We start from the raw sequence: 23,364 nt of genomic DNA, 5'->3' as shown, positions 1-23,364 counted from the left end.
TCAAAGCTTTGGAGTTTGGTGCCATCTGTATACAGATGGCATTCAAATCTACTACTCCTTTCCACCAAACTTCAAGGAAGCCTCCCAGACTTTGAACCAGTGTCTGGCAGCTGTGATAGAGGTTTGCAGACTTGTGTTCTGAGGCTGCAATTTGCTTCCAACTGTGAGAAAGTATTTGAAAACCATATAGCTTTTAAAAGCTATTTTCAATTTGCCTTTAGATGCTTTATGCAGAAAACATTTTTGCACTGAAAAGAATATTAATTCCTGTGCAAAAATGTTATTTTCTACACAAATGAGTCTTCTGTAAATTTTACACATAACATTTTTCCAATTATAACATTTGCTACACATTTCTGTGCAGAAAAGACTATTTCTTGTGGAGAAAATTCTGGTTTCTGTGCATTTTGCACAGAATAAGTCTCAAATTCCAAAGAACCTCATCAATCCAGGATTCATCGGGGTTTCTTAGCAACAAAAATGTGTTTCTAAACTATTGTCTGCATATTTTGAATATTCTTTCAATCCCTATTCATTTAATCCTGTGAATTCTGCTCTTTATCATTTACTTCTGTAGAGTTAATAACATCACACATGATTTAAGCCTTGCTGACTTGACAAGCACCTGCACTTGCCTGAACTCACCAGTTATCTGGCATCTGTCTTATCTTATGTAAACTGAACTTTGTCGAACGGGGTCGACTTTGGCAGGCAGATTAGCAATCACGGTAGTGAGAGGCCAGGGACAGCTGAATTTCCATGAACTTTAATAACATTGGTAGCAATCTTGACTGAAACATGCATATTAACAAAGATTTTTGACATGCTGGTAGGAATTTTTTAAAGAAAAACAACCCAAGTCCAAAAGGGCAAAAAGGAAATCCATGCAAAACTCATATCTCCTAGAGCACCACAAGCCAAAGCAAAATACATGGAGAATTACCAGAGACAATCTAGAATAAAATTGCTTTTTATATTTCTCATAAAATGATTCCTATTATATATATCATCGTTACCATCATCATCATCATCATCATCATAATCATCATCGTTATATCCTACTTTCCTCTCAAAAATAAATATTTTTATTCTTTCCCTACATCTGCTTCTTGGTAGGGGGTTGGACTAGATGGTCCATGAGGTCTCTTCCAACTCAATGATTCTATGATCTATGACCCCTATATCTAAAGATCTCAGGGCACAGCATGATACAAATAATTTAATACAGTTAAAAATAATTTAAATAGAATAAAAGCATACTGAAGTTAATTGTAGAAGACAGTTAAGATAATTTAATATCACATTCCTATCGAGATGCCCGCTACTTTCTGTACACTGGTATGTTGTTGAACCACATCAATGAGCATACACGGTTTTATGGATGACTGTTTGTTACTGAGTAGATAGGCTTAAAAGGCTGCACTCAATATACCAAATTATCTATGTGGATTTGCTCCCAGCATGATACTTGGTGATTCAATAAATATGATTGATAAAACTTAGGGTAGTGAGGGAAGAATCACTTCAAGGTCTCCGACAGCATATTCTTGAAAAATTTTGTAAACTAGCAGCACATATTGTTTTTATCATTTGAACTTTTTCTTGTACCTCCAAAAACATCACATTTTTTTAAAGTCTGAAATTATTTGCTTTGTTACTTCTCTAAGGGCATGGTTTCCAGACTTTTAGTCAAGTTAGTCAACCTCCCCTGGACACGTTCCAGCTTGTCAATATCATTCTTGAATTGTGGTGTCCAGAATTGGACACAGTATTCCAAATGTGGTCTGCCCAAAGCAGAATGGGGGGGGGGGGTGGCTTCATGACTTCCCTTCATCTACACACTATGCTTCTTTTGATGCAGCCCAAAATCCCATTGGCTTGTTTATCTGCTACATCACATTGTTGGCCCATGTTCAACTTGTTGTCTACTAAGACTCCAAGTTTTTTTTCACTTGGACTTTTGTCAAGCTTGGTGTCATCCATTCTGCATTTTATTTTTTCTGCCAAAAATGTAGTATCCTAAATTTCTTCTTACTGAAATTCATTTTGTTATTTTTGTCAGATCTAATCTGGATTTTCTTTTTATTCAATATTTTTTTCCTTTCTTACTTTCTCTTCTTTTTAATTGACAATACTAAGGCTCCATCTGCACTTCTATACAATGCAGTTTCATAATGCAGTCTAATTACATTGAACTGCATTATATGGCACCGTAGACTCATTAAGCTGTATTATGAAACTGCATTATATGGCAGTGGAAATGGGGCCCAAGATAACTATTCCAAGTTACCAGAGATTACTTTCTTACCATCTCACTTGTCAACATTTAACCTGATCCAAATTATGAAGGTGTGAAGTGGAAATTATGAATAACTTTCAAAAACTGTTTACCTTCCATATACTTTCTCATAGCAAGAAGAAAATTACTGAAATAACTTGTTGATGCCTTAACTAACCTTAATAGAAAATTACATCCCTAATAGGTGATGGCCTTGGAGGACCCTTCCAAGTCTCTGATTCTATTATTGTCTCCTCTATTGATTCTAATGAATCAACTCTTTGTTTCTATTATTGTCATATTTGGCATCTTCTACCCATTAGTATATGGCAAGGAAATGAATCTCTAAGGCAACAGAATAAATGTATATAGGCTAGAAATTTGAAAGATTAACAGAATAAATGTTTAAAAACTAGTGAGAGAATGTAGGACACTTTAGGGTGGCTTATTTGTACTCAAGAAAAGAAGACGGAAAGACGTAACACCTGCATGAACTGATGGTGTTTCACTGGCTGTCACACACTTGTGCTGAAGCAAGACAATATCTTAATATTAAGATAAGAGAAGAAGTGAGTGAACATGTTCCAAACTATTCCTACTAGTTCAGAAAAGGATAGGGGATCTTTATCAAATACAGATGCACAGATTCCGCTATGAAAGTGATTTAGGTCAGACCAAGGCTGCAGAAGTGGAGTTGCTCTTTTGGTGTGTTGTATGCACAAATGGGCATATGGTTGAGCTTTGCAATGTGCTTTGGGCTGCACATCAACTTGTTCATTAGCTTGTGCATTCTGTTGTGCAACACTACGATTCAACATAAGAATTATGTAGCATCATCAGTTCTCCTGGTGGAAATTCATGCTATGTATCCCTGATATACGATCTTGCTTTGTATATTTACTTTGCTTACCTAGTTCCAGGATGCTTATGTTATGAGCAAGTATTTTGTGAAAGTTAATCAAAGGATCAAAGAAGAGGTGGAAGATATATTCTGATAGCAGGAACATTCAAAGAACATTCTAATAGTATGAACAATGTCATTGTCAATGCTCACTGCCCACAATGGGTCCCATTCCACCTTAATTACATGCATTCTGTGCATGTACATATGGGCATGCACCTTATCATATGGCATCACAGATCCCATAAAGTCCCTGAAAGCCACACCAGGTTGCTGGGTGGTTTTGTTCTTCTCTCCACCCCAATCAAGAAAGGTGCATTGGAACACTTTTGTAATTGCCTGGAAAATCAATCATAAGACAAGAAAGAGAACACAGAGTAAAGTTCAGAAAAGTTCATTTCCAAATGATGAAACGAGGTTAGATTACTTAATGATTAATCTATTTTATTCTGATAAATGTGAAAGTGGCCATTGGATAACTTTCACCCATCTCTTGGCTTTACAATATATAAACATCACATAGGGAAACACAGTAACTTGCCTTTTCCACTTTTGAATCTGGAACCATTCTTCCAGCGTATCTCCGGCTCCTGTGATGGAGGCTCTGGGGACAGCTACCTTATTCCTGGTGGTCTTCATCTCCTTCCTTGTTTTCTCTGTTGTCTGGAAGAGCAGGGCACTGAGGAAAGAAAAGTTGCCCCCTGGCCCTACTCCTTTGCCCATCATTGGAAATATTCTACAGCTGAAAGCCAACTACTTGGATCAGGCTATCCATAAGGTAAATAAAGAATGAAGACCATGCTTCTCAGCAGATATTTGCAAGAAAACAATAAATATTTCAACAGTTTTTTGTCAAACTGTTTCACCTAGGGGAAAAAAAACCATTTGCAGAATATTTATCTATACATAGGGTGCACAGTAATTTGAAGCATATGAGCAGAGATCCCCATCACAAGGAACATCTATCCTACCTAGTTAATTTTAATTTGTGTATTTTAACCTTCATTTTATTGGTAAATTTTAAGCTCCATTTTATCTGTGTGTATTTGTTATCTATATTGTAATAGTGTTTTGTTTTACTTCACTGTTTTAACTGCGTTGTACTCCACCTGGAGCAGCAAAGAGAAGCTGGCAATAAATGAATTGTTATTGTTATACCATTCAATGCTGGCAAAAAAAGGAAACAGGTAAGCTAATTGGCAGCAGAAAATAGTGCAAAAAGATGCAATGATTTAAACTTAGGACTGATTATGGTATGTGGATACAGGAGCTTCAAGATTTAGGAATGCAAAATTATAATCATTTGGGATAATGTTCTCGAGGTGACTAACCTCTAGGTTTTTGTTTTTTGTCTTTCTGCAGCTCAGTCAGAAATATGGTCCTGTTTTCACATTGTATGTTGGAATGGAGCGTGTTGTGGTGCTGCATGGCTATGATGCAGTCAAAGAAGCATTAATTGACCGAGCAGATGAATTTTCAGCCAGGGGGAAGTTGCCTTTAGCTGACAAAATCAACAAGGGAAAAGGTATGATGTGGTGTTTTTCAGTTTGCAGATGTTTTTCAGGACAGGTTGAAGAAAATAACCCACACCTCTCTCCCTGAAGGGATTCAGGGTGTCTTCCAAATATAAATGAAAACATGGCAAACATTTACTGTTGGAAAATAGAAACAAAACAATAATATTAACACATACAATTAAAACAGAGAACATGACTTTGGTTAAAAGGTTATCAGTCAGTCAGTCAGTCATCAATGATTTTACTGAACGCTTAAAATCTGCATAAAAATATAGCTCTTCAATAACATTAACTTAAATGGTCATTGTCAACTTGAGCCACTAAGATGGAAACAGTGCTATTATTCATCCTCCTCTCAATAAACCAATGAACAAAAATAGGTTTTCAGTTCTTTCTTGAAGGGGAGGAGTGAGGAAACTGTTCTAATTTCTTTAGGGAGGAATTCCAGAAGGAAGAAGCTATAAAGTGATGTAGGCATATTATGGTTATGTCTATAAAGTGGTGTAGACATGACCATAAAATAAAAAGGCAGTACAAACAGAGTTAGAGAATCAGTAGAATAAGGTGCATGAAAGCAGTTAATCATTAGTAACCATACAACTCTCATGCAGCAGCTGTTGCGTTTGAAGGCACAACAGTTAAGTAATCAGAAACTTTGTTTTATATGCCAAATATTAAGCCTGTGCGATCAATGCAAAAAAAAAAGTTTAAATACTACTAAATTGAGTTATGAGTGGTGGTGAATCATTTCTAAAGTGTTTCCAAAATATCGTGAGGACTCCATATCATAACTACAATGATATAACAATTTCTGTTACTTTTTGTTATACAATTGTGCAAGTGGGAAAGCTTTTGGGGCTCCTTTCTTCCTCATTTTAGAGCTATTGGGATGAAACTTGTTATAATGGGTAGAATACATTTACCACTGATTTTTGAAAAATAAAATTAATGAACAACTTAAAAAAAACTACAAGAGCTATCTCCTTGAATTTCTATTTTCAATGATACAACATAAACAGGGCATCATGTCCCCAAAGTTTCAGAAACATCCACTGATTTTTAAGGAATTTTAACCAACATAAACTAAACAATACTATTTCACTGGGAGGCTCCAGGAGCCATTCAGTCCAACCCCCTTCAAGCAGGCAGGAAAATAACAGTCAAACCACCCCCAACAGATGCCCATCCAGCCTTTGAAACAACAAGAACAACAGAAAACATACTAGGTAAACATTGGAGTCACTGCCTCTCAACTTTGCCTACCTCACAGGGTTAATTCAACTCACAACAATCCCCCTTTATCTCAAAATCCCTTTAGAGAATGAAAAACAAAACTTTCAGGGAGGATGCAGAGGAGGCAGCACAAGTGAGGAGCAGGATGCTCTTGGCTACTGGTTGTTGATGGTTTATGTTCTTATGATGTTTTGTATATTTTTTGTTATTTATTGTGTTATATTTTAACTCTGTTTGACTGGGTTTGATCCCCATGTAAGCCGCTCTGAGTCCCTTTGGGGAGATGGTGGCGGAATACAAAAGTAAAGTTGTTGTTGTTGTTGTTGTTATTGTTATTATTATTATTATTATTATTATTATTATTATTATTATTAGGCAATATGCAAAATTCTAGGGAGTATACTCTGGAAGGCAAGGTCAGCAGGACTAGAGATAAGGAACATACAAGCACATTACTATAACAGCACATCAGTGTGTTCTGCATACTGCTTATGATCTGCAAGGCCCTATTTGAATATCTGGAAATCTGTATAGGTTCATATCAGTCTGTATGTGCCCAGAAATAATCAAGAAAAGTGCTTGTCTACATTTCATTTTCTTAACTTACTAGTGTGGTGAGAACAAGTCAAAGGGATTTCTCAGTGACAGCTTTTGGATTTTTTTTAACCTCTTTTCTGGGAATACTGAAATAGGTCTCTCCTAGAATAACAGCAACAATGATGATGATAAATAAAAATCAATCACTTTAGTTTAATTGCACTTTCTTTGTAGAAAACATTTAACAGAGTTGAGCATGTGATGCTATTGCTTGTGTGCGGCCTCTATACATTGTAAATGCATATTTGCACCATTCATATATGCAGATGTGCACAATGAATGGCAGTTTCACATTTCACATTTTCTTGCACATTCAGTTGTACAGTTAAAAGTACACAATGAGCATTTAATTGTGAGTGCAAGATTACACAATGCTTACTTGATGTGGCATTTCAGGCCATATCTGAAAATAATTATTGCATTTCTGTCTCCCCCTCCCTCCCTCCCTCCCCCTCCCCCTCTGCCTTTGCTTCTGCTTCTGCCTCTTTCTTTCCTCTTTCTCCCTTTTCCAGGAATCATATTCAGCAATGGGGAAAGATGGAAACAGCTCAGACGTTTTGCCCTCACTACCCTCCGCAACTTTGGGATGGGAAAGAAAAGCATTGAGGAAAGGATCCAAGATGAAACTCAATATGTTGTAGAATACTTGCAGGACACAAAGGGTAAGAAGCCTTGCTCTTCAACATTCCCATTCCCATTGGGTTCTTCTTGAGAAGGTTCCTCTCTGTCTTCAGCTTTCTCAGCCTGGTTCCAACCAATTACAGATTTTAGATGGAAGATATTATGACAGCAGGTTTTGCGCCCACTCTCAACTCATCTGAGTGATAGAAGGTTCTTCTTGATCTGGTCTCAGAGGCTCTTAGAGGAAAATGTAGACCTGGTACTGTTGAATCCTGAAATGAAACCCATATAATGTCTTCTGATCTAATTTTCCCCAATGCAGGTATGCACATGGAAAAGACTAAGGTCTCCCGCATAACATGAGGACATTATACCCAATTCCTGAAAAGGATACAAGCTAATACAGTGAAAAATATTTTCAACCACATTACTATACAGCACATGGTTACCTAAAATCCAGGCTGAGACAAGTTAATTCTTTTTTTTTTTTCTATTTCCAGAGAAACCCTTTGACCCAACATTCATGCTCAGCTGTTCTACCTCCAATGTTATCTGCTCAATTGTCTTTGGAAAGCGATATGAGTACAATGACAAGAGATTTCTATCCATAATGTCCTCAATGAATGAAAACTTTGAGGTTTTTAGCTCTCCTTGGGGACAGGTAGGCCCTAAAATATAGTTTTGTGTCAAATATGTATCTAATTTGACTGGAATCCTGTTGTTAACATGTACGTGTATAAACAGGGATTGCACTGTGTGTACATTTGTATGTATGTATGTATGTATGTATTTATTTATTTATTTGCTACATTTATATTCCACCTTTCTCACTCCAAAAGGGAGACTCAGAGCAGCCTTAAAAAGGCTGCAATTTGATGCCATGCACATACATACATAAATACAGTTAAAAATAGACATACAGTTTAAAAAAACAAAAATTAGCAGCAATATTAACACAATTATTACAATCACATCATCCGGAGTCAAATCCAAGGCCATTTCATTAGTCATTCCACAATTCCATATACTCTTATTGCCCTTACTGGTACATATATCCAATATATTTACTTTCAGATTGCTGCCAACCTGTGGTAGTGACACATTGCTGTGTCTATAAATGCCAATTGAGTGGGGTGTGGGTGGAGGATCTACACTGAGTCAATGGAAAAACATAGGAAAACAAAAGTTTCTTGTCCCCATCAGAGCAGATTCATTGAATCACTGAGATTCACCTATACATTGCCTCTTCATTCAACAATTGATTAAATGGGTTATTAATGTTGAGAACAACCAATGGGATATCATTCCTTACTTCTCATGTGCCCTTTTTATGTTTTTAGTATTTTGTTTCAAAACTCCTACATGGTTCTTTTCACTTTGTTAAGCATTTATTCTTGCAAATCTGTACATGCAGAAAAACATATGTGGTACACTATTGCACGGTTCACCAACATGTAAAGTTGAGACTAGAACTGAATTTTGTGTTTGTGCACATTACAGGAAATATTACAGGAAATCTTTGTTTTTGTCTATAAAACTGAAGAATGTCAGGATTTGATTCCTTTTTTTCATCCTACTACAGAGAAAGACAATGATTTGTTCAGATATTTCATTAAGTATATTAATTAGGGATGGGCAAAACTGCAAAACTGCATTTTTAAATTGTTTGCTATCATAAGTAGGGAACTTATTCTGGGAAACATTTTATTCAATAATAAAAATTCCAGAAATCAAAAAGCTGATATGATATACAGAAAGCTGGCGACTCTCTGCCTGGCTGAATGCAAAACCCCTTTGAAAGATCACCGGCACACACCCACCTAACTGTGCTTTTAAGCCCTTGGCTTGTATGAGGTGAAAGAGTGTGATTGTGCCAGCCCTAATCCTGAGGTCTTAGGGCTGAACTAATTTAAGTATGCTGCCACCATTCGTTTCTTAAAAGCTGCTTTAGATTGCTTTTGTAAGCTTCAAGCATTGAGCCACACTTGAGTCAGGTTTTGATGAACAATAATGTGTTCCTATTATTTAGAATAGGAACAAATGCAGTTAATATCTTGACAGTTTTAGAAAGTTGTGTCTTATAAGCGTGATGGTTACATGAATGGTTCTATCTTTGTTACACAAGAGAATTCTCTCTCTCCAAACAAAACAAGAAACCTAACAGGACGGTGTCTCTGCCAGAGATTCTTCAGTAGCCCAGATAGATCTAACCTGATACTATCCTGCTGCTACCTAGCAAATCTCCTATTAGCTGCAAGTCTGCTTTAGCTACCTTGCTAGCAAACTTCTGGCCAGACTTAGGCTTTTACTTCTAACCCCAACACCACTCCACTTCTAAACACCCTTTCTCTTCAAACCCCAAACTCCCATTCCTCTGATGGATCTCAAAACCTCTTTTCAAAAGCAAGGTTTTTTCCCTCTTGGCAAGCCAGGCTCCGCCTCCTCTGATGCCAATCAAATCCCTCTCTCATTTTTCCTCCAAAGGCTGATTTAAATACACACGCCCCCTCCTGGAAAATGAGCTACCAAAATGGAGTCCCTCGGCACCTTCTTCTAAGATGGCTGCCGATTCCTTGGGCCTACCATTTTCTAGGTCTAGAATAGGCCTGACTGGAAGTAGATTCACTATATTTGCCATACCCGATTCATAAGATTTGTATATATGGACAGATATTGAGAAACACAGAGAGCATCCATGCAGAAATTTAAGACTTGAAACACGCATCCAATATTTTTGTTTAAATTCTATAATTCTCAAAACCTTCCCAAAGTCAGTTTCATTTTCAGTGAAATCAAGTGAGGAAAACCAAAGAGGCCTCATTCCTCTTTAAATTAAGAAAAGACAGGCTGTTTCTCACCATGACAAAAACAGTTGTGTGGTATTAGCAAGTGAGTTGGGGAAGAGACTTAGAGAGCACATAATTCTGGGATATGTAGTTTGGACTGACTGATGCTTCAATACTAGTAAGATCTGTGTTGGACTGGGATGAAATCCCTAAATAGAATTCCTGTAGGTTCATATGTTGTGTTATGAGTCTTATAGAGAGACAATCCATGAGATAGCTGTTAAGGCTGTAAAAATGTTTTCGTCATTTTTTTAAAAAAAATCTCAAAAATCAGTAGAAGTATGATTTTTTTCTGAAACTTTGGGGGAATGATCCCCTGTTATCTTGTGTCATTCTATAAAAATTCAAGGAAATAGCTCTTGTAATTTTTTAAAATGTTTTTTAAAATAGCTCTAATGAGGGAGAAAAGAGCTCCTAAAGTTTCCTCACTGGCACACTTACTTAATGAAAAAAAATAGTTAACTATTTTGTTTGTTCTTATATTTATGATATGGACCCCAATTTTGAAAATACTTTAGAAATTAATCCCCACTTCCTAATTTCATAATGAGTATTGAAATATTTTTTTCACTGATTGCACAGGCCTAGTAGTAATGAATAATTTTAGTAAGGTTTTTTTTTTTTTTTGCTGTGAAGAACTCTTTTAAAACCACAGCTTTTTTTTGGGGGGGGGGACACATAATTTTTCTTCACTTAGCATTCATTTTTTCATGTACAGAAAAATGTTATACATAAATACAAACTTATTCAGTTAGAAAATTACATGTGGGATTTGTACACAGACAATTAAATTATCTGCACAGAAAATTAGTTTCTGCAAATAGAAGAATTTCCTGGGGTTTTTTCCTGTGGGAAAAACTGTTCATGAATTTTACACAGTATATGTTCCAAACTGAAAGTTTTTGTCAGTTTGAATTTCTCCTTTTCGGGGTTTTCTGAAATTTGAGAAATGCATCTTTAAAACCATTTTAACTATTTCAAAAAATGTGTACTCTTCTTTCTCCAAATATTTAAAGATCATTTTCCCCAACACTCACAAGTTTCAGAATAGCTTCCTTGCTTCTTCAATATGATTTTAGAGATGCAGAGTCATTTTCTACCTGTTTCTCTTGAGAAGTTCAATCTAGCTGCAGGTGCCATGAAAGAGAGAATGGTTATGACCTAAATGATCTACAGGTATCTTTTCTGCTTTGCCCTATAGTTGTGCAACATCTTTCCTTCTCTCATGGACTTCATCCCTGGGCCTCATCATAAAGTGTTTTCCAACAGCAACAAAAATGCAGAGTTTGTTTTAGAAGAAGCTAAGGAGCATAGGGCTACCCTGGACCCCAGCTCACCTCGAGATTACATCGACTGCTTCTATATTAAAATGGATCAGGTAAAACAAAATCATAAAATTTGCAAGAAAGGAGGACAAGCTTGCTCAGATATCAGAAGTGACTGGTTGCTTTTGTGTTCATCGGGCAGCAACATTTCGTCTGCCATTTCAAATGAGCCTTTTAAATGCAAAAATATTGCAAAGGCTTTCATGACCAGAATCACTGGGGTATTGCATGGATTAGGGACTGTACAGCCATATTCTAACAGCATTTTCTCCTGACATTTTGCCTGCATCTGTGGCTGCCATCTTCAGAAGATCCCAGGCACAGATGTAGGTGAAACATTGTACATCTGATAGACAGTTACATCTTCATGTAAATTTCACTGTAGATCTAAGTAGACACTTAGACATTGGAGCACATTTTGACTTTTCAGTTGTTTTGAGGACTCACCAATAGTCTAGTCTTATATTATATTTTATATAGAATTACATATTATATATTATATATTCATTAAATAAATTAAATAAAACATATATAATAAATTCTTGTATTATATTTTAATGAAAATGGGTAAGTTAATTCTGCTGGTGTCCAGAGGGAATCTAAAATGATCAAAGGTCTGGAGACCACGCCCTATGAGGAGCTTTTTAAAGAACTAGGAATGTTTAGCCTGCAGAAGAATAGGTTGAGAGGGGACTTGATTACCATATGTCAATATGTGAAAGGATGTCATAACAAAGAGAGAGCAGGCTTATTTTCTGCTGCCCTGGAAACTAGGACTCAAAGCAATGGGTTAAAATTATAGGAAAGGAAATGCCACCTGAACATTAGGAAGGACTTTCTGATCTTATGATCTGTTCAACAGTGGAACTCACTTCCTTGGAGTGTGGTGGAAGCACCTTCCTTGAAGGCTTTTAAAAGGATACTGGATGTGTCAGGGGTATTTTGATTATGCTTTTCCTGAATGGCAGGGGATTGGAATAGATGGCCCATGTGGTCTCTTCCAACTCTCTTATTCTATGATTCCATACTAATTGCACTGCATTTTCCCCCAGGAAGAACAGAATGATGCATCTGAGTTCACAATTGAGAATCTAATATTCTGTGTGCTTGACTTGTTTACGGCTGGAACAGAAACGACCAGCACCACTCTCAGATATGGGCTCCTGATACTGCAGAAATATCCAGAAATAGAAGGTAAAAAAATCGACCACAGGGCAACAGTTTCACTTTAGTTTTCTTTCCACCCTCTCCGTTTCCTCAGAATGCTCTATTCAGCAGAACCTTGTTGACTAGGATTCTACATCAGGGCTGTGCAACTTAAACTTCCATACATGGAATAATATATTACAAATTGAATCCTATTAGTGTGTTCTGCACATTCCCTTATGCATGTGGCTGCACAATTTTAACCATTGCATAATTTGCACATTCAGTTCATAACTATGTTCATTGATTTCTAAAAATTGCACATACAGTTGCAAATTCTCAGATGTTGCATAATTGTTGGGCAATGCTTTGAATGTGCCATTTGGTTGACTGTAATTGTGGAGCCTCCTATTTATCACATGCTGATGCACTAGTACATACACAGTAAACTGCAAACATTTGGTTTTCAGAAATGTGGTGGAGTAGCACAACTAATATAGCTATTCAAACTTTTTCTGTGCAAGCCTGATGTAGGTCCTTAGCCTAACTGTGAGGTATAACTCTTGTGCAAAGGGCAAGATTACACAAATATATGCTCAAATGAATATGTAATGCATGTTCATTTGAGCATATACTTGTGTAATAAGGATCCATGGAAATATGCTCTTGAAACTCACACAAAGTTTTGGAACAATAGATTTGGATAGAATGAAAAATAATGTTGATTTGGTTTGCAATATTTAAAACTCATCTGCACTGTGATATTACTTTGATTTGTTAATATTTGTTATTTGTTTTCACAGTTGCGTTTTTTCATGTATTTGCTCAATAGAAAAACATACAAGGAGTTCTGGAAGCTTCAAGCTTCACTGATTCGAAAGAAGCAGCCTCAGAGCTCTCTACAAATATATTGAAATAATATTCCAAGACATAGATGTTCCCCTAAGGACAACCTTTGGGGCTCAAAGAAAAAAAATCATCATCAACTTGACATGAAAAAGTATCTTTGTGGGATAGAGAATGGGGATTGTTGTACTCTGTACGACAGATAGAAGAAGATAGAGGGGGAATCTCCAGTGAGTAGGGATCAAACACCTCCAAGGTATTTCAAGTAGACTTCTCATATATTTCTCTATGTCTTCAAAAACCGCCTTAGCTAAGGACAGTGTGTCTTCTCTGAATAAAAACCTGGAGATAATGAACTGGATAAAGAAAAACAAATTGAAACTGAATCCAGATAAGGTGCTTATTAAAGGTTCTTAACTGGGGATAGTTCTGGACAGGTTTACACTCCCCCTGAAAGACCGTCTACACTTGGGAGTGCTTCCAGTTCCTTCTGTCGAAATGTCAGCCAAGGTACAAGCAAAGGTCAGCAATGTTTATTATCAGCTTTGGCTGATACACAAGCGGTGCCCCTTCCTAGTACTGGAAGATCTAAATATGGTAGTGCACATACTAGTAACCTCAAGGCTGGACTTCTGCAATGTACTATATATTAGGTTACCTCTGTACCAAGTTCAGAAAGTCCAGTTAGTTCTAAAATCGCAGTCAGATTGGTAAGGAGTACATTTAGGAGTGAGCATATTACACCTTTCTTGTTTGTTGTTGTTGTTTGTGTGTTCAGTCACTTCCGACTCTTCGTGATCTCATGGACCAGCCCATGCCATAGCTCCCTGTCGGCCGTCACCACCCCGAGCTCCTTCAGAGCCAAGCCAGTCACTTCAAGGATACCATCCATCCATCTTGCCCTTGATCGGCCCCTCTTCCTTTTTCCTTCCATTTTCCCAAGCATCATTGTCTTCTCTACACTTTCCTATCTTCTCATGATGTGGCCAAAGTACTTCCTTAAAATCACTCTATTGGTTGACAATTTGTTTCTAGCCAAAGCACAAAGTGTTTATGACCTTTACAGTTCTACATGGTTTGGGTCCAGGTTACCTGCAGGATCACCTTTTTACTATATAATCCACCTTTCTACATATTGATCCTCCGGGAGACATTCACTTCAACCAGCCAGAACAAAACTAGCAACTGCCACCCAGAGGACCTTTTCATTGGCTGCCGCTAGATTGTGGAATGACCTACTGGAAGAGCTTCGACAATTAAATGAGCTCTCAGAATTTTTAAAAAATGAAAAAGCTATCTCTTCTGTCAGGCTTACTTGATCATTTAGAACTATGAATTTTAAATTTACATTTTATTAGTATTGGTGTTTTAATATTTGTTCTACATTTTTTCAATATGGTCCTTTGTTTTATCTATGTATTTTAACTATGTTGTACCCTCCCATGAACTGTAAAACCTTTATTGTTGTTGCTGTTAGCCACAGAGGGGATGAACCCTCCATTGCTGTTTTTTGAATGCTTGTTCCTTATTGCTGAATTTCATCAATCTCCTAATAGCGAAAATACAGGAAGAGATTGACCGAGTGATTGGTGGTGCACGAAAGCCTTGCATGGCTGATCGTGGAAAGATGCCTTACACAGATGCTGTCATCCATGAGATCCAGAGATTCATCTCTCTTGTCCCATTGAGTGTTCCCCATGCAGTTCTCAAAGACACAGAGTTCAGAGGATATGTCATTCCCAAGGTATGCTCACTGTTTCCAGTTCAAAACCTGAACTTCTTTCTCTATAAAGAAAGTTATCTTAACTTTGCTTAGCTTGGATATATCAAAGACAGCTATTTGTCAGGATATCTCATATTAATATTTTGATGATGGAAAGGAAATTATGTCTTGGATTCTTTATTCTCTGTAGGGTACTACAATATACCCTGTTCTGACGTCAGTGCTATGTGACACCAAAGAATTTCAAAACCCCACACAATTTGATCCACAACATTTCTTGCATAAAGATGGGTCCTTCAGGAAGAGTGACTACTTCATGCCTTTTTCTGCAGGTACAAGAATCTCTTTCTGGACAGTTTTCATGGAAGCATGGTGTTGGGCAATCATTCATAGTCCGCTGTTGGGATTATTAAGTATGAGTTCCCATTGTCAGAGACTGCATGCTGGGTCCCATGCTCACAATTATGGTATTATATTCTAATCTAAATGCCATCCTACCAATCCTAGGATTTAAAATTTAGGAAAATAAATTTATAATTACTGGATAAAAAACTCTAGTGCCTCTGATCAAGTTACAAGTCCCAGGATTTAGATAGGTACACCCATGGCAGCTAAACGAAGAATATTGTGGTAATTATATAATTGTAAAGGCCCTCCTCTGCCTAGATTGCAAAGCTGTTGGCATAACTTTAGTCCCAACCATACTGTAACCATTGCAAAAAAGTGGATTTACCGATTTAAATGCCTGATTTAATGGATCTACTCTTCTTTTTTTTCTTAATCCCACCACCACCACATCCCCATCTCCCCCCCCCCCCCACCCAGGAACAGTTTGCTACTCTTGCTATACTTATTACAATTGTTTTATCATGAGGATAGTCTTATTTAACTCCTTATATTTATCTTTTCTCTTTATTCTGGAAATGAGACCCTTCCATTTTTGCCTCCCAGGTCCTTCTCATCTACTCCTCTTGAGACCGACAAACAAAGTTCTGTCCATTGTCTTATAGGATCACGTTTGAAACAAAACAAAGCAATTCTGAATGTATATTTTACTACTACAAAATTCCATACTTTATGTGCTCATTATAGTGTGAACTTCCAAGGGTTGCTCCACTGTAGCTCCCTTTGGCCATAGTCAGCATTGAGTCAAGGAAAGGGGATGGTGTTGCTGTTGTTATCATCACCACCATCATTATCATTATCATCATCGTCATCATTTATATCCTGCTTTTATCTCAAGACTCAAAGATTCTCACAACCTTAAAAAAACCTACAATTTAAAAACCTTCCAATTATAAATATTAAAATAGAATTAAACAACTTACCATTATTAAAACAATTAAATTAAAATCACATAAAACTAGTAAGCATAACATTGTTAAAACAATTAAATCATCATATAGCACTTCCTGGTCCCTTCTTAACAACTTTCTCTTTTAAAGATACTTGCCTGATTAAAAATATTTTAGCATGCCACTGAAAGGACATTAGGGTAGGGGCCATCCTGATCTTGCTGGAAAGAGAGATTCAGTGTCTACAGGCAGTCACTGACTACCAAGTATGCTTGCAATTCAGTGACAATTAATGGCTAAACAATTTTTCTTGGGGATAGAAATAATATTTTCATATTTTAAAATAGGTTTAAAATAAGTTTCTTGAATGTCAAGAAATCCCAATGAGAAGCAACCTGGAATCTCTGCAGAACTTTTTCATAGCAAAATTCTCATGTTTTATTGCTACAATTTGAATCCCTTATATATGGGTTTTTTAATACACAATTTCAGTTACCCACATTCAAAGATATACACACACATCTTGAAGGTGCTTGTTGATTTTTCTAGGTCCCCTAGTGTGATCAAACATTATGCTTCTAACCCACGTTCAATAAAAATGTAGAGTTCACTACTATCCATGGTCCCGGGTATCCACAGGGCATTTTAAAATATAGATATGAACTTATATCACATTGCTATGCAGGAAGTAACTTAAAACATTCATAGAAAATGCTGTTTACTGCACAATTACACATCTAACCTTTTTGTAAAATTTCAAACCATGAACCTCTACAGCTTTCAAAGGTGTTCTCATGATGGGAAGGCTAAAGGAGCTAAAACCTCCTTTTGTTTCCTTCAAGAATTACATTAACAAAGAATTATATGCCTATATTGCTCCGTGTAGAACCAAAGCCAGTATGGGATCCCTTTCATGGATTTTTTTTGTCATGTCAGGAGTGACCTGGGAAACTGCAGGTCATTTCTGGTGTGAGAGAATTGGCCATCTGCAAGGATGTTGTCCAGGGGACGCCTGGATGATTTGATGTTTTTATCATCCTTGTGGGAGGCTTCTCTCATGTCCCCGCATGAGGAGCTGGAGCTGATAGAGGGAGCTCATCCGCCTCTCCCTGTCTTTGAACCTATGACCTGTCGGTCTTTAGTCCTACCAGAACAGGGGTTTAACCCACTGCGCCACTGGACATCCATGTAATTGTCAGGTGATCCAATACATGAAACGGGGACTGATCCAGACCATCTCAGGAGTTTAAAGCAAATACAGTGCTAAATACCTTGAAGACAGTGATGCTCTCAGGAAACATCTGTATAGTGAGACTTTTAAATGAACATATGTGTGAACAGAAAAATTACTTTTATGCACACAAATATGATGTGTCTGTAAATAAACACCTAAAACGGGGGGCAGGAGAGCTCTTAAAATCTCTCTGCAGATAACATGTTCTTTTTAAAAAGCTCTCTTAAGATGGTTTTGTCTTTACATGATGAAAATACATTTCCAGACACAGGGAAGGTGCAATGCTTCACATCTCCCTGTTATACTATTTCCTGTATCTTTTCTTCATTATGGGATTTCAAACCATTCATCACCCATCCATCATTTTCCTTTGCAGGCAAGCGAATCTGTGCTGGGGAGGGTCTAGCCCGCATGGAGCTTTTCCTGTTCCTGACCACCATCTTGCAGAACTTCAAGCTAAAACCCCTCACAGACCCAAAAGACATTGATATCTCACCCCAGATGAGCAGCATAGGTAGTCTTCCGCGGTCCTATCAACTCTGTGTTGTCCCACGCTGAAAACATCACTTCCATACTTCAGTTGTCCAGCATATGAGCTGGTGAAGGAGAAATGGAGATTTTCTGTTAGGATAATAATAGTATAGATACTAGAAAAATAAAACAATTCCAGTGCAGAGTTAAAACAAGATTCCATTTCTTTCTTGGGACCTAATTGTCTGCATATGAATTTGTACAAATGCATGGTTTTAAAGCTATTTTGATGTGTTTAACTTCTTGATTATGCAATATTCTGTTCATCAGTTTAAGTTATATTTCATTGTTCTCCATTAGACATCATTTTAAATTGTTTTAAATTGGTTATTTATATGATGCCCTGAAAATCTTATGTAAAGAGAGATATAAAACACTTTAATAAATAGAAATCATATCCAGTAAAAGACTCGTGATATATTACTGTAGGGGATCTAGTGAGGTGGTGAATGGTCATTGGGACTGATGCACAAATAGGACTGAGGTTCATTGGAACCTCTGTGTATTTGGTCAAGACTAAGGAATGCCAGTGAGCATTGCAGAGCTTGATGTGCATCAGGAAACCTTTATAGTGTCCCATTGTGCATCTTCACAGTTCACTACAGACCTCATCAAATTTAGCTCCCTAATATGGGTGATAACAGGGGAATTCGCTGGGCATCAAAGCGAAGCCTCCCATGTTCTCCTTGCTCCATCTTAAAAAGCTGATAATACAGTTCTTGAACGGAGCCTTGCCAGTAGTAGCTGTGCATCATAAGAAGGAATCCAGTGGGCTCCGTCCAGGAAATGTGCTCTCAGCATCCTACAATGGGTCTGAGAGCCTATGTGATGAAGTCAAAACAGGGTTTCTTTGCACTCCAGTTATGTGGCTAGGTATATAGTTTGATTTCCTTTTCTTCACTCACCAGACTCCTTAGATGCCCCTCTGTAAATTGTGGGGGACTGTTAAGAGATATCCACTATCACTGCCAAAATGTAGATGCATGTGTTCTAAAATGAAAACATAGCAAGGATTAACTAGAAAGCCTATCCAGTTGAATACAATGTCTATACTGAGCTCAATTATTTTCCAGTGCTAGTTTTGATAAGAAAACTTATTAAACTATTGAAATACTGAAAATCTAAATTCTAGAATTCTAAAATTGCAACAGCAAAAACAGCAGAGAGAAAAACAGGCAGGGACATCTAATCACCTTTCAAGAAGAGTTTGCTCCAGGCACAATCAGCCCATTGTATGCTAATCAAGGCGGTCAGTTGAAAGATCCACACCTAGCCCAACTTACAAAAGCCCTTTGTCTCACCCTGGTCATTCCACAGATATATAAACCCCCTTTTTTCCCAGTTCCAGCAGACCTCACCTCTGAGGATGCTTGCCATAGATGCAGGTGAAACGTCAGGAGAAATGCCTCTAGAACATGGCCGTATAGCCCGAAAAAAACCCACAAGAACTGAGTGATTCCAGCCATGAAAGCCTTCGACAATACATTCTGGGAGTTGTAGGCCAAAACACCTGGGGACCATAGATTGAGATCTACTGCCTAAAGCCTTGTGTTGTCATCATACACTTGAGCCTTTGAAGCGAAGGCTAACACTGACAACTAACTCCTGATGGGCTGCAAAGACAAACCTCCAACTTTCAAATGAATACAAAATTGCGAAATATAGGACATAGCAACTCACTATCCAGCCAAAACTGTTCAAACTCCCTACCAGTTGTCTTATAATTCCTTCCCTCCAACTGATAAATGCACTATTTCTGGTGTCTGGACTACAGCCCAGACACCATTCCCACAGTTTACAGGGCTAAATAAGCCCTGTAACCTGTAGGAATACCCATCCCCTCCCCCCAAGCCCCTTGATCCCTTAGAAAACTAAGAAATACTTACATGTTCGCCATTAGACTCTTAGTGTGCTCTCCCAGTGCATAGAAATGATGTGCCAGGAGAATGGGGAGGGGGGAAGGAAAGAGGAAAATTGCTTCCCCCCCCCCCCCCCCCGCTCTCCTGGTGTGTCATTTCTATGAGGCGGGAGAGCTTGTCGGGATTCTAATGGAGACCACATAAGCATTTCTTAGTTTTCTAAGGGATCTAGGGACTTGGGAGAAGGGCTTCTCCATGTTTTCTTGGGCTAGTCCCGAGAGAATGTGTGGACAACTCAACCCAGAAAGCGCACGCTTTCTGGGGTGGGTGCGGACACCCTCCCAAAACATCCAATTTTTTAACACAGATGCATTTGGGATAAAGGGCTGTCTAGATCCGCCCCTAGTGTGATAAAGCAGCAAGCCTTCATAGGTCTGCAAGTCCTAGGTCCTTTCAATTTGAAGCCAATTGTCTGAAGTACACCATCTATTGGTGGAAGAGAGCATCAGCAATCCTTTTGCTGGGGACCAATCCTATTGCCCAGCTACCATAAATAAAATACAGAATTAAAATGTATTATAATGAAGACACTGTAAAGGCCTTAATTAATTGCATAACCCAAAAAGTCCTGGGAGATATGAAATTAATAACCTGACTGTTGCCAAATGGTTGCACTAGAAGTTGATTGAGGAATTAGTGAACCTCCTGTCTTTGCTTGGATCTGACTACTTGCTGAGGTCATGCTTTCTTTGAAAAGTCAGTTGTTCAATGTATTGTCGAAGGCTTTCATGGCTGGAATCACTAGGTTCTTGTAGGTTTTTTCGGGCTATAGGGCCATGTTCTAGAGGCATTTCTCCTGACGTTTTGCCTGCATCTATGGCAAGCATCCTCAGAGGTAGTGAGGTCTGTTGGAATTAGGACAATGGGTTTATATGTCTGTGGAATGGCTGGGGTGGGGCAAAGAGCTCTGCTGAAGCTAGGTGTGAATGTTTCAGCTGACCACCTTCATTAGCATTTGAAGGCCTGGCTGAGCCTGGGAAAATGTTCTGTTGAGAGGTGTTAAGATGTGCCTGGTTGTTTCCTCTCTGCTGTTTTGCTGTTGTAATTTTAGAGTTTTTTAATACTGGTAGCCAGATTTTGTTCATTTTCATGGTCTCCTCCTTTCTGTTGAAATTGTCCACATGCTTGTGGATTTCAATGGCTTCTCTGTGTAGTCTGACATGGTGGTTGTTGGAGTGGTCCAGCATTTCTGTGTTCTCAAATAATATGCTGTGTCCAGGCTGGTTCATCAGGTGCTCTGCTATGGCTGACTTCTCTGGTTGAAGTAGTCTGCAGTGCCTTTCATGTTCCTTGATTCGTGTTTGGGCGCTGCGTTTGGTGGTCCCTATGTAGACTTGTCCACAGCTGCATGGTATATGGTAGACTCCTGCAGAGGTGAGAGGATCCCTCTTGTCCTTTGCTGAACGTAGCATTTGTTGGATTTTCTTGGTGGGTTTGTAGATTGTTTGTATGTTATGTTTCCTCATCAGCTTCCCTATGCGGTCAGTGATTCCCTTGATGTATGGCAGGAACACTTTTCCTCTGGGTGGATCTTCATCTTTACTTTTGTGGCTTGTTCTTGGTCTTGCAGCTCTTCTGATGTCTGAAGTGGAGTATCCATTGGCCTGGAGAGCCCAGTTGAGGTGGTTCAGTTCATCTTGATAGATGAACTGAATAGATAGATATCTACATAAAAACTCCAACCATCACCCAAGTCAAAAAAAGAAGCACCATTAAAGCCTTGGCAGACTGTGCAAAAAGAATCTTTGAACCCCACCTCCTCCAGGATGAACTGAACCACCTCAACTGGATGTATCTTCTTTCCTTTCCCAAGATTGATTTTGTAAGCAGTAATCACATGCACTTTTTGTCTTACAAAAGCATTCTGATTAATTGCCCTGCTTCATCTATAGCTCAAATTGTGCTACAGTACTATTTATTTATTTAAAAGTTTTCTATACCGAACTTCTCAACCTCATTGAGGGACTCAGCCCGGTTTCCAACCATAAAAACATATACACTCATTAAAATAACATATATCACAATTACAAAAACAGCTTTAAAATTACACTATGTGTAAAACTACAGTGGTCAGTCGTCATATTAAAAACAGATCTACATCATCTTCCATCCAGAGTCCTAGGGTGTTGTCTCATTCATTGAAAGCCTGACTCCACAGCCATGTCTTCACCCGTTTCCTAAATGTTAGGATGGATGGGGCGGTTCTGACCTCCGGTGGGAGAGAGTTCCAGAGTTGCGGGGCCACCACCGAGAAGGCCCTGTCCCCCGTCACCACCAGACGCGCTTGCGAGGCCGGTGGGACTGAGAGCAGGGCCTCTCCAGATGATCTTAATAATCTTGATGGTTCGTAGGGGAGAATACGTTCGGAGAGGTAAACAGGGCCGGAGTGGTTTAGGGCTTTATAGGTCAACACCAGCACTCTGCTTGCTAAACGTACCAAATGTTTTCTGTAAGAAGATCAATGACAGGAGGGCGGAACCAGTAGTACTGATTCCTAAGAAAAAGATTTTAGGTAGGTAAATGGGAAGGAAGGAAGGGGGAGGGAAGGAGAGAGAGGAAAGAAAGAAAGAAAGAAAGAAAGAAAGAAAGAAAGAGGCCAAGGAAGAAGGGACAGCTGTCAGGTGCTCTGGGAATGTGGCAGTCTACTACTCAGATTCATGACAAGGCATGATTTAAGATTGTGGGTAGTTTTTAAAGAAACATGAAATCAGATTTCCCATAAAGAAAAGAAAGAAAAAAGAGAGCAAAGGAGAAGGGAGAAAGAACAACTACCTTGTATAGAATATATTTTGAAGATTTTTCTCTTGGGGATATTTAATTTTCAGAAGGCCAACTTTAATATTAGAATGCTTATCATATTGATAATGTCAACAATTCTTTACCACATGTGATGGACCTGCCCAAAAGCTAAAGAATTCTCAATAAATAATAAATTCGCCCAAATACGAATCAAGGAACATGAAAGGCACTGCAGACTACTTCAACCAGAGAAATCAGCCATAGCAGAGCACCTGATGAACCAACCTGGACACAGCATTTTATTGGAGAACACAGAAATGCTGGACCACTCTCACAACCACCATGTCAGACTACACAGAGAAGCCATTGAAATCCACAAGCATGTGGACAATTTCAACAGAAAGGAGGAGACCATGAAAATGAACAAAATCTGGCTACCAGTATTAAAAAACTCTAAAATTACAACAGCACAACAACAGAGACAACAAACACATCTAATCAGCTCTCAACAAAAGTTTGCTCTAGGCACTGTCAGGCCATTATATGCTAATCAAGGTGATCAGTTGAAACATTCATACCTAGCTCCAGCAGACAAGAGTCCTTTGTTTCACCC

The 23,364-nt window shown here is 38.3% G+C and overlaps 1 protein-coding gene across 1 annotated transcript; it reads left to right on the top strand.

Moving 5' to 3' along the window:
- Nucleotides 1–3,675: 3,675 nt before the first annotated feature.
- Nucleotides 3,676–19,213, top strand: LOC132763575 (cytochrome P450 2C19-like). The gene is made up of 9 exons (XM_060757174.2): nucleotides 3,676–3,957; nucleotides 4,542–4,704; nucleotides 7,039–7,188; nucleotides 7,648–7,808; nucleotides 11,195–11,371; nucleotides 12,371–12,512; nucleotides 14,867–15,054; nucleotides 15,224–15,365; nucleotides 17,939–19,213. Exons 1-9 carry the CDS (start codon nucleotides 3,775–3,777, stop codon nucleotides 18,118–18,120), a joined length of 1,488 nt encoding a protein of 495 aa, XP_060613157.2. The 5' UTR covers nucleotides 3,676–3,774; the 3' UTR covers nucleotides 18,121–19,213.
- Nucleotides 19,214–23,364: the final 4,151 nt, after the last annotated feature.

This window comes from Anolis sagrei, chromosome 1, assembly GCF_037176765.1.
Source record: "Anolis sagrei isolate rAnoSag1 chromosome 1, rAnoSag1.mat, whole genome shotgun sequence".
Lineage (NCBI taxonomy): Eukaryota > Metazoa > Chordata > Lepidosauria > Squamata > Dactyloidae > Anolis > Anolis sagrei.
Note: the sequence above shows the minus strand (reverse complement) of the source record. Positions and strands in the feature narration are given on the sequence as shown.